The 17,622-nt window shown below is 49.4% G+C and overlaps 1 protein-coding gene across 2 annotated transcripts in view; it reads right to left on the bottom strand.

Moving 5' to 3' along the window:
- The window catches only part of FDFT1 (farnesyl-diphosphate farnesyltransferase 1), a 12,061-nt gene extending 6,817 nt beyond the window's left edge, over positions 1-5,244 (bottom strand). Inside the window, exons 1-3 of one of the 2 annotated variants that reach the window (XM_032763522.2) lie at positions 4,167-5,244; positions 1,294-1,422; positions 157-348 (exon numbers count right to left, since the gene is read on the bottom strand). In XM_032763522.2, coding sequence (XP_032619413.1) covers positions 157-348; positions 1,294-1,422; positions 4,167-4,292 — 447 coding nt within the window. In that variant the 5' untranslated portion in view covers positions 4,293-5,244. The remainder of the gene's footprint in view (positions 1-156; positions 349-1,293; positions 1,423-4,166) is intronic. The other variant, XM_075063600.1, reaches the window with a different exon arrangement.
- Between the last annotated feature and the right edge of the window lie 12,378 nt (positions 5,245-17,622).

Here is a 17,622-nt window from a genome sequence, read left to right as displayed (position 1 = left end):
CTAATAAATGTGGCGTTTTGCCTTAATCCCCCTGAAAAGATCCCGTATAGCACTTTGAGTACAACAAGATGAGCTGTCTGCATTACAACACTAACACTTCCTAATAAGCTGTATCTAGCAGAAGTTCTCATCTAAAATAGGTATGGTTTCCTTTACCTCTCTGGGCCAGAATTCTCTTCCTGCCAGCTGGTCCTCCAGATAATCACGGATGATGATGGTTTTCTCAATGAAGATGCCCATGGAATTGGCAAGCTCTGTGTCCTGTCCTATGATAGGATCTTCTAGCTCCAGCACAGAGAACAGACGGGAAAGGCCAGTGCCCACCAGCCCAACAATGTAGTGACAATACTGCCAGGTTTGGAAAGGGAAAAAAATGTGTATCTCTCTATATCCCTTAGTCCAAATGGCTACAGCAAAATGACACCTATCAGTTACTGAGTGTGCCACAGGTGCCTTTCCTTGCTTTGATGACTATGTCGGACGTATTTCTTTCATCTCTGAATTCAGAGTTACATGGGCTGAGCATTCCTAAGCATGTCTCTTCATGCCTGTGCTTGACAGCCAACATCCCTACACCAGGAATATGCTTCTGCGGCATAGAGTCTACCACCAGAGCACTGCTCCACTCAGGAAAAATAGGAAATGTGTCATCCACAGCTGTTAGCGGCTCAGGGGTTCCGCTTTCCAGATGAAAGATCCATACGAGAGCAGCTGATCCAGTGGCCCATTCTAGTCTAAGAGCTCCAAAACAGCATCATAAGGAGGTAAGAACAGCCACACTGGGTCAGACCAAAGGTCCGTCTAGCCCAGTATCCTGTCTTCTGACAGTGGCCAAGGGCAGATCCCCCAGAGGGAGTGAACAGAACAGGTAATCATCAAGTGATCCATCCCCTGTCTCCCATTCCCAGCCTCTACCAAACAGAGCTAGGGACACCGTCCCTTCAAGGCTCTTTTGTGGACATTTACAAACACTGTCATCCACAAGGGTCAGTAACAACACACAGCAGATATTCAATGCCTGGTGAAAGTTTACAGAGATCTCATCGCTAAGATAACTCTTTACATTCACACTGAAGGAGGCTGCCCAAGTAGCAAGACTCTGAGTTAACACTTTCTCTTTTGCTCATTTTGGGTACCTTATCTACAACTGGGTGAGCATCACCAATCCCAGGGGAGAAGAAACTGGAATGATCATGCTGATGGCTGCGGCAAGTGCAGAATGCCAGACCTCCAAAAGGGACTGTGGGTGTTGCTCTGAGCATGCTATCCATGCTCACTTACAGATTTACTTACTTTATCCCACTCTTGCAGGGACTCAACCTTCTTTTGCAAGAACTCGGCCATACCAGCTCCCATCTTGTGACAAATATCTGCAATCACATCTCGATACACTTTTGCCAGGTTCCTGAACTCCAAGGAGATCTACATCAGAAACCACAAGAAAACATACATAGTGCTGAAAGTGAAGCAGAATTTGGCATTCATTAACAGGCTAAGAGAATGATAGGTTACAGCATAATGGGGTTGTCATGGTATAATTCCCAAATCTGAACCTTAGCATCCAAAATATGGGTACCAGCATAAATCCTCTAAGCTTAATTACCAGCTTAGATCCTGTAGTGCTGCCACCAATCAGGACTTAGGGTAGAGCCCCTGATAAGCTCTGGTCTCCCCAAAACCTTCCCTGGAGACCCCCAAGACCCAGATTCCCTGAGTCTCACAACAAAGGGGAATAAACCATTCCCTTCCCCCTCCTCTCTTCCTCCCAGATTCTTCCCGCCCTGGGTACTAGGAGAGATAGACAAATTCAAGCTTCGTGAATTTAACAAAGGGATTCTCTCTTTCCCCCTCCCTTCTCCCAGAGAGAGAGATAAACACAGAGAGCATATTTTCCCTCCCCCCTGTCTTTCCTTTCTCCCACCAATTCCTTGGTGAGTGCAGACTCCCTTCCCTGGAGTCTTATACAAGATAACCAAAAGATCAATTAGATTCTAAAAAAGAGGAAAACTTTAATAAAAGAAGGAAAAACATAAAAATTGTCTCTGTAATCAAGATGAAATATTACAGGGTCTTTTAGCTTATAAAAAATGGATAAACAGCCTTATCCAGAGAAAATACAATTTAAAATATTTCCAGCAAACTACACATTTGCAAATAGAGAAAAACAACGTAAAAGCCTATATTGTCTTTCCACCTTTGTACTTACAAATTGGAAACAGAAGATTAGAGAGCCTGGAGGTACGGGTGGTGACTCTCAGAGCCCAGAGAGAGAACGGAGAAAGACAAAGAATTCACACCCAACTTCCCTCCACCCAGATTTGAAAGTATCTTGTTTCCTGATTGGTCCTCTGGTCAGGTGTTGTTTGTTAATCCTTTCCAGGTGAAAGAGACATTAACCCTTAGCTATCTATTTATGACAGGGGTTTTATCCTGCTCCCCACTGAAGGGATTGGCAAAACTCCCCACTGGCTTCAGTGGCAGCAGATTCAAGCCACTCAGCAGTAAACACAGATTCATCAAGTTCTTAAACAAAAATTCCTCTGATCTTTGGCCACAGCTCAGATGCAGTCTGTGTCTTCATGAAGACAGTATGACCTTGGGTAGCATCACTTCATGAATGACGGACTTACAACCATAAACTCTGTGGGAAGAGTCCTAGCAAGTGAACAGCAGGTAAACTGATGGGAACAGTGGAAAAAAAGAGATTTCCAGTGTTCTTTTGAAGCTCAGATCTCTATCTCCTCCCCAAGGGCCATCTCCCCAGATGTCAGCATGTGTGCATTGCCACTGGATGCCTTCCTCCCAGGCTAAGCAGCACCCTCACATCACTCCTAGCCTCAAACTGCTCCCACAGCTCTCCATGTATTCCAGAGCCTAGTTCAAAGCTGCCCTCCTTCTTCTTAAAGCAACCTATGGATTGGTCTTTATCTTCCAGACCGTATCTCTTTCTTTTCTCCATTCTCCGAATCCTCTATTCACCTAGCATCAGCCTTTCTCTCTCTCACTTCACCCAAACCTCCTCTTCTGACCGCTGAAGGAGCCTCCTTATACTGCTATTCTTCTGGCCTGTCCTTGGAACCGTGTCTTCCCCTATGATTGTAATTTTCTTTTAATATTTCATAGACGTGTAGCCAGAAAGGACCACTAGGATCATCTGGCCCCACCTCCTGCATAACACAGGCCAGAAGTTTCCATCATCAGCAGTAGTTCCATCATTGAGCTCAGCAACTCCTGGGTAAACTAGACCATACCTTTAAGAGAGACATCCAGTCGCAATTTAAAGACTCCTGGTGACAGAGAATCCACCACATCCATGGTTACCTTCCCCTAATGGGTAATTCCCCTCACTGTTTTAAAGGTGCATCTTGTTTTCAGTCTGAACATGTCTAGCTGTACCTTTCAGTCACTGGATCTTGTTACGCCTTTGTCTGCTAAATTAAAGAGTTCTCCAGCAGAGTCCTAACCTTCTCTTACATAAAATAAATAGAACAAGCTCCTCAAGACTCTTGTAAGTAAGTAACAGATTCTCCACAGCCTCCACCAAGGTAACTCCCTCCATAAACTGGGCATCAGGAGGTCACAGAGCAAGTTGCTATCATTCGCCTTCCCTCCAGAGTATGTCACACCTGAGGTCTACTGACATGGAGAGCATGAATTAATGAGTCTGTCATTCACAGTATGAAGCTGATCTACTTTTTCAACACCCAAGGGAACATATAAATTTTAGGGCCAAGTTTTCAGCAGGTGACTCTCACTTGCACACATGCAAAGTTTATCAGCATGTAGTTTCCCTCCAATTTTGAATGCAGTCACATGTGCAAGTGAGTAGACCCCCTAAATCACCAGTCATGCACAACTGCAGTGAAATGTACATGACTGAATGGATATGATTCTGGGCCTCTAAAACATAGTCCTCGGTGTCAAAGCTGGGAAGTGCCTCAAATTCTGGGGCAGTTAAATTTGTTTTCTGCATCCCTTATTCATATGTTGGGCAATGCAGGCCAACAGCAAACCCGGTGACACTCCAGCAGGCATTGCCAATGACCATGTCTTCAGTCAACTGGCAATTCCTACATACTAAATTGCAAAGATATTTGAAGCGGATACTGGTACTAGTCAACATATGGATTATATTATCATTTGAAACATGGAAATGAATGGTTCACCGTTGGAAAGTCCTCAAGCACTTGCTTATATTTCTCCTTGCTCTCCATGTATCTCCAGTCCGGCTGATACAGATAGGAGTGGAAGTCATGCAACATTGGGACCTTGGTTTCTAAACTGATGGTCATATCATCTTCTACAGTGTCCAGAGCTTGGAGAACCAGGTACAATACGCACACAGCATGACTACGGAGGGAGAAAATGATTCCCTATTACCTGGGATTCCCTATTACTCAGGAAAGTAGTTACAAATTATCACATGGCTTTTGTAGCAGACATTCTCAAATTAAAAAGTCCAGCAGCAAAGTGGGGGCTATCCAATGTATTGCACTGAATGCAGCATGTATGATTACCTGCCTTGTGGGCAGGACATGTATGTGTGTGCATTCGGTGCAAGGAGCTTAAGGCCATCAGAGACCAAGTATGGGCTCTGGACACCAGAGTGGCTGAACTGGAGGAGCTAAGGGAGGCAGAGAGGTAGAATCATAGAATCAAAGAGTTAGTCTAGCCCCCTAATTTACCCCCCTGCCATGATGCAGAGCTTGTTTTGTCTAAACCATCCAAGACAGATGGTTCCAGCCTCCTTTTGAAAACCTCCAGCGAAGGAGCTTCCACAATCTCCCTAGGCGCTCCGTTCCATTGTCTTGCTGTGATCTGTAAAAAGGGGTAAACAGTGAGGGGGCAAAGTTTGCAGTTGATACAAAATTGCTGAGAAAAGTTACAAAGGGATCTCACACAACAGGGTGAGTGAGCAACAAAATGACAGATGAAATTAAGTATTGATTAATGCAAGGTAATGCGTACCAGAAAACATAACCCCAACTATACATAAAAAATGATGGTGTCTTATTTAGCTGTTACCACTCAGAAATGAGATCTTGGAGTTCTCTGAAAACATCCGATCAATGTGCAGTGGCAGTCAAAAAAGCTAACAATGTTAGGAACCGTTAAAAAAGGTCTAACTCAGTGTCTATATTATTTTCATTCTTTACAATGGAGCGAATCATGGCATTCACTAAGTACTATCAGTTTCTATTGTGCAGCAAAGATTTTGCCTTAGGGCTTGTCTACGTTTGAAATGCCACTGCAGCTGCACTGCTGTAGTGCTTCCAGGTAGACACTACCTATGCTGACAGGAGGGGCTCTCCCGTCAGGGTAGGCAATCCACCTCCCAAAGTGGCAGTAGCTAGGTTAAGGAAGAATTCTTCTGAGGTCTATGCTGGAGGTTAGGTCGGCTTAAGTACACCACTCACAGGGGTGGATTTTTTACAACCCTGAGTGATGTAGCTGGGTCGACCTAACTTTTTAGTGTAGACCAGGTCTTAGTTACTTTTGGTTCCAGTTTAGCTAGAAGGTACAGAGAGGGTATTTTCTTTGTTAGGGCTAGATCATTCACAGAGGCAAAACCAAGCAGGAGCTGAAAAAGCAGGAAAGCTGCTTTCTTCTTTCAGACTATGAATAAAACCTTGGTGTGAAAGGACAAAATCTCAAAATTCTACCAACTTAAAGACCATGGGGCCAGATTTTCAAAGGTATTTAGGTTCCTAATGATGCAGATAGGCACTTCTGAAAATGCCACCAGGCTCCAAAGCAGGTCAGGTACCTATCTCCTACTGACTGTGCCTGTTTGTGGTGCTTCTGCTGGGCTCTTGCTGCTTGCGTAACCCTCTACTGACCAGCTAAGCTAGGTGCTCCCATGGTATAGATACATTTACATTAACCCTGTCCTGGCCAGCCCAGCTACACTAGCGACTATCCCATGTCCAGTATCCCCAGTCACTCCCATTGCTTAATTAACCCTCTCCTCTGAGGTTTAGGTGAGGGAATGACTGGCCTCTGCTGCACAGCCTATGCCTATTAACTCCCTCATGTCCACTCCCCGCTGTGGACACTCACTTACCGCTGCTCCCCGTCCAGAGCCTGGATGACGGCGGCGAAGCTCCGGCTGGTCTGGTTCAGGTACCAGTAGCAGGTCTTGAGGTTTCGCTTAACGTGTCCTGTGAGCAGAGCAGAGGGGACACGGGTTGCTGGAAGTGTGCAAGGTCAGGCAGACCCGAGGGGAAGCTGTGGTGCAAAAGCTGGCTGCCCCTGCAGAGCTGGTCCAGTGGCAAGGAGGAACACATACTGGATACCCCACTGTCCTGGCCACCCTACCACAGGGGGAGCAGCATGGTCTGCTGTGCCTCGTAGCAGAGTTCTGGGAGGCCTGGAGAGAGCACCCATCCCTTAACCCTGTGTGCCCCAGAGACAATGACCACCAACGACCGATACTAGACCCCCAAGGAGAGTCCACTCCCCATTAATTCCATGCACCTTGGAGCAAACCGTGACTGAACTCTACGTGAAATGGCCACCCCTGGTGTCACCTACCAGGATATCTTGCAGCCTCAATATCTATGTTCAATGCATAGCACCTTCTCTGTGCTGCTAGATGGTGAAGATAGATTTAAAATCTATAGGTGAGTTATTTGCCCGTCCACTAGTGCACTGCAAGGCTTTATGGAATAGAAACATGTATAGCTAAGAAAAGAAAACAATCAACTTGAAATCTAGTTGATTTTTGAAGTTTAAATTAGTTCCATGTACTATACTTCCCTGGGTTCTGCTGCTTTATGGTTTTACATTCACATTTTCCTTCTTTTCGCTGTATTTTTCACCCCCCTAACCTCATGTGGAAGCACAACACAAACAGGGGCAAACTGACTGGCTATGCAGAGAAATGCTGAAAGTAATTTTCCACCACCAGACCCCAGTTGTTAGGACTGAACCTGGGACCTCTGGAGCGCAGTGAATGAGCCTCTATCACATAAGCTAAAAGCCAACAGGTGGTTAGTTAAGGCTGTAGAGCAGACTCATGATCTCTCTCTAGGTCGTCTCAGTGCCATTAGATGGGACAGAGCAGCACACCCGGGAGGTGTGTGGGTTACAGTAACTTGATATGAAATGTTGTCATATGCAATGAGTAAAGCTAGGCAGGAAACCCCCAGATTAAATGGGATTTCCTCTGATCTCTGTCTGTTGCAGTACTCTTTGGTATCACTTGTAATGCTCAACAGGTAAAACATTTTCAGACAGGAGCATGATAGAAGGTGAAAGTGTTGGTTTAGTATCTTTTATTGACCAATGGAGAATTTTATAACCCAAAAACTTTCAGACCAAGAGGGATCTGTCCATGTTGAATTTCCTATATCCATCCACATTTTTAGACAGACCATTCCCCATCTCATCTCAGCTGGAGATGGGATAATTAAACCCAGGGGAAATGATCAGCCCTAACTGTAATAGAGAATGTTTGGAGGGAGAGGGGGAACATATTTTGAAAGTGTTTTCTCCAAGGGGAATGACTTGCCTCACATTAGTGTCAATCTGAATATAGTTGCTTAAAAATAGCACTTACCATCCTTCTGAACAGTGACTGCTAGCAGTCACCAGCATGGGAACACAAAGTGATGCCTCAGTCCTACTAGCTGATCAATATTGGTGTGCCCCATTGGGCTGCAAAACAGGTAAGATCTGCTCTCAGTGAGCCCCAATGACACTCACTGACCACATCCAGATAGATCAACTTGCAGGACCTGTGTCTTAGGCCACAGCTACACTGCAAACTTTGGCTGACACAAGTTACACTGGCGTACAGCCGTCACAGTTAGTATATTGCGTGTGTGTGTGCATATGTAACACCAGCAGACCCCCGTTGTTGGCAGGTGGGATCGAACAACGAGTAATTGACAGAACAAGAAGCGATGGTCTCAAGTTGCAGTGGAGGAGGATCAGGGGTGAAAGTAACTTGCAGGATTTACCGGTACTGCTGGAATCCTGAGGGGGGCATGGTCTCATCTGGAAGAGGTGTGGCCTCTCAAGATTTAAAGGCTCTGGGGAACCAGCTGTGGTTGGGAGACCCAGGGCCTTTAAATCAACCAGGGGCTCCCAGCTGAAGAGGTGGCTGGGAACCTCCCGGGGCTCAGGGGAAAATTAAAGGGCCCGGGGCTCTTGCCGCCAGGGGGAACCCTGAGCTCTGTGGGGCTGGAGCAGGGATTTAAAGGAGTCAGAGCTCCTGCTGCTGAGGGAAGCCCAGAGCTTTTTAAATCCTGGCCCCAACCTGGCCACCAGAGCCGTGGCCAGAATTCAAAGGGCTCTGGGCTGCCCGCAGCCGCGGGCAGCCCAGAGCCCTTCCAGTCCTAGCTGTGGAAGTTGGTGTGGTCCAGCATGGCATACTGGCTCTTGCTGCTGCGCCGGACCAGAGCAGCTTACTTTCACCTCTGGGGAGGATTAGGTTGGATATTAGGAAAAATATTTTCACTAGGCGGGTGGTGAAGCACTGGAATGGGTTACCTAGGGAGGTCATGGAATCTCCTTCCTTAGAGGTTTTTAAGGTCAGGCTTGACAAAGCCCTGGCTGGGATGGTTTAGTTGGGGTCAGTCCTGCTTTGAGCAGGGGGTTGGACTAGATGACCTCCTGAGGTCTCTTCCGACCCTGATATTCTATGATTCTATGAACCTGGGACCTCTGGAGCTAAATGCATGAGTCTCAACTGCATAAGTTAAAAGCCAGGTAGCCCCAGGGCTGTAGCAGACTCATTCATCTCTAAATGATCTCAGTGCCATTAGAGGGGACAAAGCACCACACCCAGGAGGTGTGTGGGTAACACATGCTTGGCTCCTTGTGTTGGCGCTGCACATATTCACCAGGAGTGCTTGTGTCGATGCACAGTGTAGTGCGTCATGAGTAGGTGTATCAGTGTGCAACTCTCCACCTCCAGCCCATTGTCCTTTGGGAAGCTTTGGCAATGCATGATGGGGCAGAAAAGAGTCGTGCAGGAGTGATGAGAGCAAGGAGTCAATTTCCCAGTGTTTCCAGCCCAGAATATCATCTATATCGCATAATTTTCACACCTTTTCTTTTAATTCCCACAAACTCACATCGCTCTTCTCCTTGTGCACCATCTCTGACAGAAGCATAGAGCCTGCCTAGCGCTGCATCTTTATCACAAGCATTGCAAGCATAAGGGGCATGATCCTTCGGTATTTGCAGAGCCATAAGAAGAATTGACTCAGTGGGGGATGTGACAGTATCCCTTCTTCTGTATCCCCCATGCAATCTGCTCATAGATCTCCACCTCTCTATGGCTTGTCTGGAGTTGTGTCTGTACAGCCTCTTCTCCCCACAGGCCCAGGAGATCCAGTATCTCCTGTCCACTCCCAGCCAGAGAGCGTCTGAAGTGTGTAGCCAGCACGGTCAGCTGGGCAGCAGCACACAACAAGGGGGAGCTGCTAGGTATGCTTGCCAAGCTGTACCATGAGGAGAAGGCATTTCAAAAATTAATGTAACTTTAAAGGAGAGAGGGGCCTTCCGGTCTCTGTGACCTGAGGGCAGTAGACTTCACAACCGTGACCGGAGCAGTTGGTGTCTGGCATTGTGGGACAGCTGCTGGAGGACTGTTAGGGTCAAGGTAAGTAATGCAATGTCTACACTCACTCTGTGTAAACATTGATATATCGACCCTGGCTCAGTGTCACTTGGGGAGATGGTGCTACCGTGTCACTGTAATGGGACACTTACATTGGCGAGAGACAAATTTAAGTGTAGACACATGCACAACTAGGTCAATGCAAGGTGGCTTATGTCACCCTAACTTTGTAGTGTCGGCCAAGTCTTAGGTTCTACTGCTCCGGCAACTCATGGTGCTCAGGCAGACCTCTGCATCCAGTCAGGGTGACTTGCAGGATTGGTGCCTTAGCCAGTATGGCTGGCTTTACTGTGGGTAATTCATGGGATTAGTACAGTGCTGACGGAGTCTTTCACCTCTAGGACTTGAGTCTGATCCTGCCCCAGAAAGAAGTGACCTGTTCCCACTGAAGTCAGTGGGAGATTTGGCACAGGATTGGACTTCAGCTGCTGTTACCATGGGTCTACGTGACATTAACTGCTGACCGAAGATGAACTTTGTGTCCCTCCACTCATTGTCTTACCTTGATCCAGTGTCCTTCACTCGGACCTCACAATGAATATTGTGCCACGACTCTGGGTCAGAGCCTTGCCGTGGCCAGCTGGCACATGTCAAGACCCTCTCCCTTCAGCTGGAAACATTCAATAAGACTTTGGTCTGGAAACAACCATGTTGCCCTCAAGCAGGGCCGCCTAGAGGATTCAGGGGGCCTGGGGTCCTCGGTGGTGGGGAGCCCCCGCTTTGGCTGTAATTCAGTGGCAGATGATCCTTCCAGTCTGGGACCTGCTGCCAAAGTGCCCCGAAGACCCGCGGCAGGGGGCCCCTGCTCCCGAATTACCACCGAAGACCCAGCTCTTTGGGACACTTCGGTGGCAGGTCTGAGTGGAAGCACCCCCCATTACTGAATTACCAGCAAAGAAGCTCCGGGGGCCCGGGCCCCACAAGAGTTTTCCGGGGCCCCCGGAGTGAGTGAAGGACCCCGCTCCAAGGGCCCCAAAAAACTCTCGTGGGGGCCCCTGCAGGGCCTGGGGCAAATTGCCCCACTTGCCTCTCCCTCTGGGCAGCCCTGTCCTCAAGCACCAAGAGCCTCACCTAGTCCCACTACGGCCGCCACTTCAGGGAGCTGGCGCTGGGCACACTGCCCTAGAGATGGATGGGAGCACCCAACAGCTGCAGGCACCTACTTGTTAACAGGGCAGCATCAAGGTTGGACACTGGTTTCAGGGGTCAGAGAAGCGGCCCGGGGCCAGCACCCTCAGGCCGCACCCCACCCGCTCTGCTCACCTGGTCCAGCGGGGGCATCACCGCCGCGCCGCCGCCCATCTTAAACCACAGGAGGTTGTAGATCTCCCGGGGGCGGCCCAGCCACTTCCCCACGCGCTCCACGGGCAGCCGCGCGCACCTGGGGACAAGTGACAGGGGCACAGCCTTTCTACCTAACGCTGCTGCCTGGCTGGAGGGGCCTCCCAAGACGTGTCAGGATGGGGCTCATCCCCGCCTCCTGACCGCACCTAGCAGCGAAACCTGGGGTGCGCACGGGGCCGGTGCAACCACTAGGCAGCCGCCTAAAAGCCTGCTCAGGGGAGGAGGGGGGGGGCATGGAGAGGGTGCCCACAGTAACGAGCGGGGGCACACAGGGGAGCCGCTCCCCGCCCCACATCACCTCTACTCTGCCTCCTCCGCCGAGCACACAGCCCAGCTCTAAGTCTCTGCGCCGCAAGCCTGGGAGGGGAGGAGAATTAAAGCGCAGCGGAGAAGAGCTGGGGGCGGGGGGCTCCCCGGGTGCAGTTAGCTGCCGCAGCGGGGGTTAGCTGCCGCGGGGGGGAGGGGGCTCCTCTGGTGGCAGGGGCAGGAGTCCTGCTTAGCTGCCGTGGGGGGAGGCGGCGGGCGCGGTTAGCTGCCGCGGGTGGGATTAGCTGGGTGTAGGGGTTGTGCAAGGTGGAAGTTCTTGCACCAGCCCTGGGTGCGCATTGTCAAGGGATGCTTAAAGGGGCTGCAGCTCATTTTGGAGCCAGAGAGACTAGGGTCCAACTCTGTGTGTGGCACCTCAGGGGCCCTGCGGGGAGGGGGCATCCAATAGACTGAGCAAAACCCACCCCAGGGGCAGCGCATCCTGCCCTGCCATACACTGCCCCGGCCCCACTGCCTGACACTGCCTCCACCAGACAGGGACCCCACACACACCCCAACTGCCCCGCTGCCTGACACTGCCCCCTGCCTTCCCTGCCTCCCCACATGACATGCTCCCCCCACCTCTGCCACATACAGCCACTCCCAACACTGCCCCACCCCTGCCAGACACCACCCCCACTGCCCAGACACTGACCCGCCAGGCACTGCTCTATCACACCGTGCTTCTCCCCACTCCTATACAGACACACTGTCCTACCCAATTCCCACTGCTGTTCCCGACTCCTATACCGATAAAGTGCTCTGACTACCCAGCACCAGCCCTCGGAAACCCAGTTTCCAAGTAGACTGGAGCAATGACACAGTTGCTGTGATGGTCCCTGTCCCTGGCACTGCCACTGTCCCGTATTGTATCCTATCACCTTGTGTTACCTGTGTGCACCCTGACAAGCTCCCTCTCTGCTCTGTGCCCTGCAGAGACCCCTCTCTGCCCTGATCCTGCTGCTGGACCAACTGCCTGAATCCAACCGCCATCAGCAACGGATCCTCTGGGGGAAAATGTCATTGTCTCTGCTTGTCATGCTGTCTAGAGTGGTTCATGACCGTGAGTGCCAATTTCAGGGCAGACTGACAAAAGCAGGGCAGACCCCTCAGTTCGGGGAGTATGTTTTATAATTAGATTTCACCCACCCACTAACAAATGTGAACTCCTGAGTCACAGTAGTAATCTTCCCGTGGGTCTCCCCCTCCATCTTTTGCCCTTACTCAAGAGTCCAGTCTGGTCCTATCATGACCGCATAGGATAATGACTTTACCACACCTACTTTCTGCCACTGAGGCCTTCTTCCTACCGTCAATGGGATGACAGTCATGGAGCAAGTATTCATGCACACAGCAGTTGGTTATCATCACCCCTTTCTGTTGCCACTGTGGCCCAAACAAGGTGCTTCAGACTAGGGAACATGAAGCTGCTGAGTCTACGACTCTGCTTGTGGCTTTCTGGCGTATTCTAATGGGAACTGTCTTTTTCCCAGACTTGCCTTTCACACCGGCCAACCCATTGAGTTCTGTGAACCCGCAGCCCATGTATGGGCAGTCTTTCTTTCTGGGTCCTTTGCTCCCACGCTGGTACACTACTGCGTCACCAGTCAGAGCACTTGTATTCACGCCTTGCATCCCTTTCCTGGCTTTTGATGAAGGAAGATCGTTAATCTTCTTTCCCCTTTCCTAGCTTGTAGGGAGATGCAGTTGTCTCCATGGGAAACCTACTTCCACATACTCCTCCATTAGTTTTACCGCAGCGTCTAATAATTCTGGCTGATGCCTCTGGACCCAGACCCTAGAAGCCTTGAGCGGTTTATGCAGAGCCTCTCCAAGGATAATTGAGTCCATCAGGGTCTTTATGTCCTGCCGATCTGGCCTCAACCACTGAGTGGCCCAGTCTGACCTCTTCTGTGAGAATGCCCTGGGATGTATTCCACCTGGCCTCTCTACATTTCTAGTGGTACCTCTCCACTGACCGGCCCACCCTGACCAGAATAGTGGCTTTCAGAGGGTCATAGTCTCTGGTCTGGGGTTTGCTCAGGGCCGTATAGGCTGTTTGAGCCTTGCTGGTGAGATAAGGGGCCAGTTGTAGCACCCAACCACCCAAGTACCATCCAGCACGGGCAGCCACCTGCTAAAAAGGCACTGGGGGCATCTCACAGGGCCATTTTATGTCCCTGACCAACTGCCCAGTTTCCAGTTCCCTCACTGAAAATTACTAACAGCTGCAGGAGCTGCTGCTGTGTTTGAGACCTCTCCTTAATAAACTCCTGTAGCATCCGCTGCTGCTCTATCTGTCAACTCAGGAGAGCTCCTCTCTCCACCTGCTGGGTCTTCTGCATCTCTGTCTGTTGCTCCACTAGCCAGTGCGGCATCTCCTCCACTGCATCCAGATCCCCCTGCCCTAGCTCAGGTCACCCGTCCAGGCTCCTTCTCCAAACCAAGAGGGTTAGGATCTCGGACAAGACCCCATGTGTCACAGAACACTTTGGTTAGCTACTCCCAAAGGAACACTTTGGTTAGCTACTCCCAAAGGAACCCCCAGCTTGCAAGATTCAACTCAGGATCCCCACTCTATTTAACACACAGCATTTAGAGATAGACACAGCAAACACAAGAGTAAGTTTATTATCACAGAACAGAGAGTTGCATGGTAGAAAGTAAAATATTGGAAACAAATGGTTACAAATTCAGAACACGCTCTCTAGAACCTAAACTTAACTAACAAGCCATTCCCCTATCTTCTGCAAGAAAGCTTACCCTTTCTTCATCATTTTCAGCCAGTGTGGCTGAGATCCCATCTAATAAGATCAACTCTTGTCCTCACAGATTGAAGGAATAACTAGGGGTTCATCTGCACCCCGTAAAAACAGTTCCCCAAAATCATTGTTTTAGTTTGCAAACAGATAGCCCCCACAACACATGCCCATCCCTCGTCGCTTGGTTTTTCCTGTGTGCTTCTTTTCTGTTGGTTTCACATCCCTCCACTGGTTTCACATCACCCCCATCCCTGCTAGCCTGCCTCAGAGCAAAAGCTTGAAGTAACAGATAAGGCTACGTTCAAACTTGGTGCAACTTGACTTCAATGGAGTAACACCAGGGCTGATCTTGGCTCATGTTCTGTACACTTTGCCACTAGAAGTTAACAAACGTGGGCTGTGTCAGACCAATAGGGCGTTCCTTGTAGAACATATCGCAGGAATGCAGCCTAGCATCACAAGAGCCTGAAGAACTGTGGTTTGGTCTGCATCCGAGAGAAATTGTCCCAGTGGTCATGCTGTCCCAAAGATGGAGAAAAGCACCATGAAACCAGCAGAGAGTCCTGGTGCAGAATTCAATGAGCCCCAGCTACTTGGTAGGGCAGCCGGCGAGGCCCATTAAGTGCTCCACAGACCGTACTGGCTTCCCTGTCACTTCCCAATGCAATGTGAGTTGTTGCCTTTGGTTCATACAGTTGTACACATTAAGGGTCTAGCTAAGGCCTGATCCAAAACCCACTGGATTCCCTGGGCTTTGGATCAAGGTTTAAATGAAAGAGGGTCTCTTTCCCCATGCGCTCCACAGTAGCCCTGATCAGCCGATGTATGCCTGCTGAGCACCCCCAAGTTTGGAGTGGCTGGAGGCCGTCTGTTCCCAGTGTAGGCCTTTGACTCTGACACTCTCTTCACCACCACTGGGCTGACAGAGCCCAAGCTTATTAGTTTCTAATTACAAAGGAAAGACACTTGGTCAAGATCACCACTAGTGTTACTTTATTGAAGTCAAGTTACGCCAGGATTGAATGTAGTCTCCTGTGTTTATTCAAGCATTTGCCCTGAGGCAGGCTAGAAGGGAGGGGGGCGATGCAGTTTGCCATTTTGGGGAATGTCCTTCCTAAATGTTAAGAAATTGTGATTACTTCTTGGACACAAGGCCAAAGTGCCAAGAAGGGTGCCAGTGGGTTTGGGATGTGGACACGCATCCGCATGGAACTGAACGAGTAGCACCTCATTTTACACCGGATGCCAAGCTATGAGGGTCATAAAAATGCTTTATTGCCATCAAGCCGGCTGGACGTGAATCCCTGGCTGAGGGGAGAAATATTCCAAGCTGGCCACAATCTGCAGGGAAGATGCAGAGATGTAAGTCAATTTGCTGCTTGCCTGACAGAGAGGATTGACTGCCGCTATTCTCCACAAACAGCTCCTGACCCACCTGCAGCAGATTCTCAGCAACATGCCTGACGTGTCATGCAGGTTCCCAGTAAAGAAAACCTGCTTGTGCCAACAGCCCATGTACTGGCTTCAAGTGAGAAAAGTTTGGCCCTGTCAGCGTCTTGTTGCACAAGCTGAGAGATTGAAATGTGTCATCCTTTAATCACCTCTGAACATCAAGAAACTGAGAAGACAGGACCACACCTGAGCAGAAACACACTCTGGACAGGAACATCCAAGAAAAGGCAGGAACATCCAAGAAAATAAGTAGCAGGGAAGTCAGAGCCCCAATCACAGAGCAGGACCCCATTGTGCTGGGAGCTGTACAAATGCAGAACACAAAGTTGGTCCCTGCCCCAAAGAGTTTACAGTTTAAGTATAAGAGAAACAAATGTATAAAGAGAGACAAGGGGAACACAAGGAAACAACAGGTACATCTACACCACAATAAGAAATCTGCAGCACTGACTATCAGAGCCTGGATCAATTGACTCAGGCTCAGGCTGCAGGGCTAAAAATTGCTGCGTAGACATGCAGGCTTGGGCTGGAGCCTGGGATCTGGGACCCACCCCCCTCATGGGGTTTCAGAGCCCAGGCTCCAGCCCCAACCAAAACCTCTACACTGCAATTTTTAGCCCCGCAGCCCAAGACATGCGAGCCCAAGTCTGCTGACCAGGGCCACCGGCAGTGGTGATGCAAGTCTTTTCTTTCAGTGTAGACATGCCCATGAGACAATACTAGTCAGCATGATAGGTAGTGATCTCAACACTCCAGGTAGCTCCACGAGGAGGAGAATTGCTGAAATCACCATCTTCAAAGCCCTTATAACATGAAGTTATACTAAAAGTCTGAGTTCATCACATGGCTTTACATTCCTAGGCTTAGGCCAACTGCTGCTGGCTCTGTAGCACATCCCAAAGGCAGAGAGAAGGCTCTGAGGGTGTGTCTACACTGCAGTTAAAAGCCTGTGAGGAGGAAGAGTCCCAGACCAAAGGACTTAACAGCCCCTTAGCCCGAGCCCTGCAAGCCCAAGTCAACTGGCACAGGCCAGACAGGGGTTTTCAATGGCAGTGTAGACATACCCTTGGACTGAGATCTTTATTCCTGTCTGCAACTCCATAATCAGCTTCTTACTGAGAGGAGAAATTCACAGTCACCTTCTGCTTTGAAATCACAATTAGGAAGTCAGGAACATAGAACTGGAGGGGAAATCCTGAGTCTCTGAATCCAGTCCCCTCTATCACAGAACCTCCCAGCATGGAATCCTTAATCTCCATACGTGAGATCAGATCTCAAGAACTGTCAGGCAATCCCATTATTAGAATTGCCCCATTCTCCAGTTTGGGGGAATGGTCCAATGGCAGGTCCAATGGCATCTCAAGGTGGGGGATTGTGGGAGGCAAGGGCATTGTAGCAGAGGATCCAGGGGAACCATACTTGCATTTGTTTCTATAACGACCATACCATGGTGAGGATAAAAGGGAGGCCCTAAACTTAAGCCAGAGTATGGCTACTTGTCGTCTTGGTGAACAAAGGCCAGACTCTGACCCCTGCAGACCTTCCTGTTGCAGCAGATATCAGAGTGGGGAAAGAGAAGTGATCTGAGCATTTCTATAGTCCTGTCTGTCTGGGTGAGAAGCACAATCTCAGAAGATGAAAGGACCTGGGACAACATAAAATACCCAGAACACTTTGCTTTTTGAGTAATCAGAGTTCACAGAATGGAGTTTAAGCCAGTGATTCTTCACCTTCAGGGTTCAAATTTCCATGTGTCATTGTCCAGTGGTTTACAGCATGTGAAATGAGGTTAGTCTCGGCCCATTTAGTAATCAATAGGATAAAGGGAACCGAGAGCAGTCCTTGCCTCTCAGACGACTGGAAGAAGGAAATTGCTGAAGAGCCATTAGATTATAAGAGTCTGGGAGACATATTGTCATCTCTTGGCATGTCAGCACCAGCACGGCACTGTAACTCTGCTGCCATTGTGACTGCACTAGGCTTCCTGGATACCTGTTCCATGCTAAACAGCTTCCTCAGCTTGAAAGGGATCTTTCTATCTGAGGGGTGTGCCCTGGTGTCCATCATCGTAGTTGTGATGCTGGAAACCCAGGTGCCAGCCCTGGCCAAGGCTGTAGGCATCAGTTG

This window comes from Chelonoidis abingdonii, chromosome 3 (assembly GCF_003597395.2).
Source record: "Chelonoidis abingdonii isolate Lonesome George chromosome 3, CheloAbing_2.0, whole genome shotgun sequence".
NCBI lineage: Eukaryota > Metazoa > Chordata > Testudines > Testudinidae > Chelonoidis > Chelonoidis abingdonii.
The sequence above is the reverse complement of the archived record's forward strand: the minus strand, read 5'-3'. Positions and strand labels throughout refer to the sequence as shown.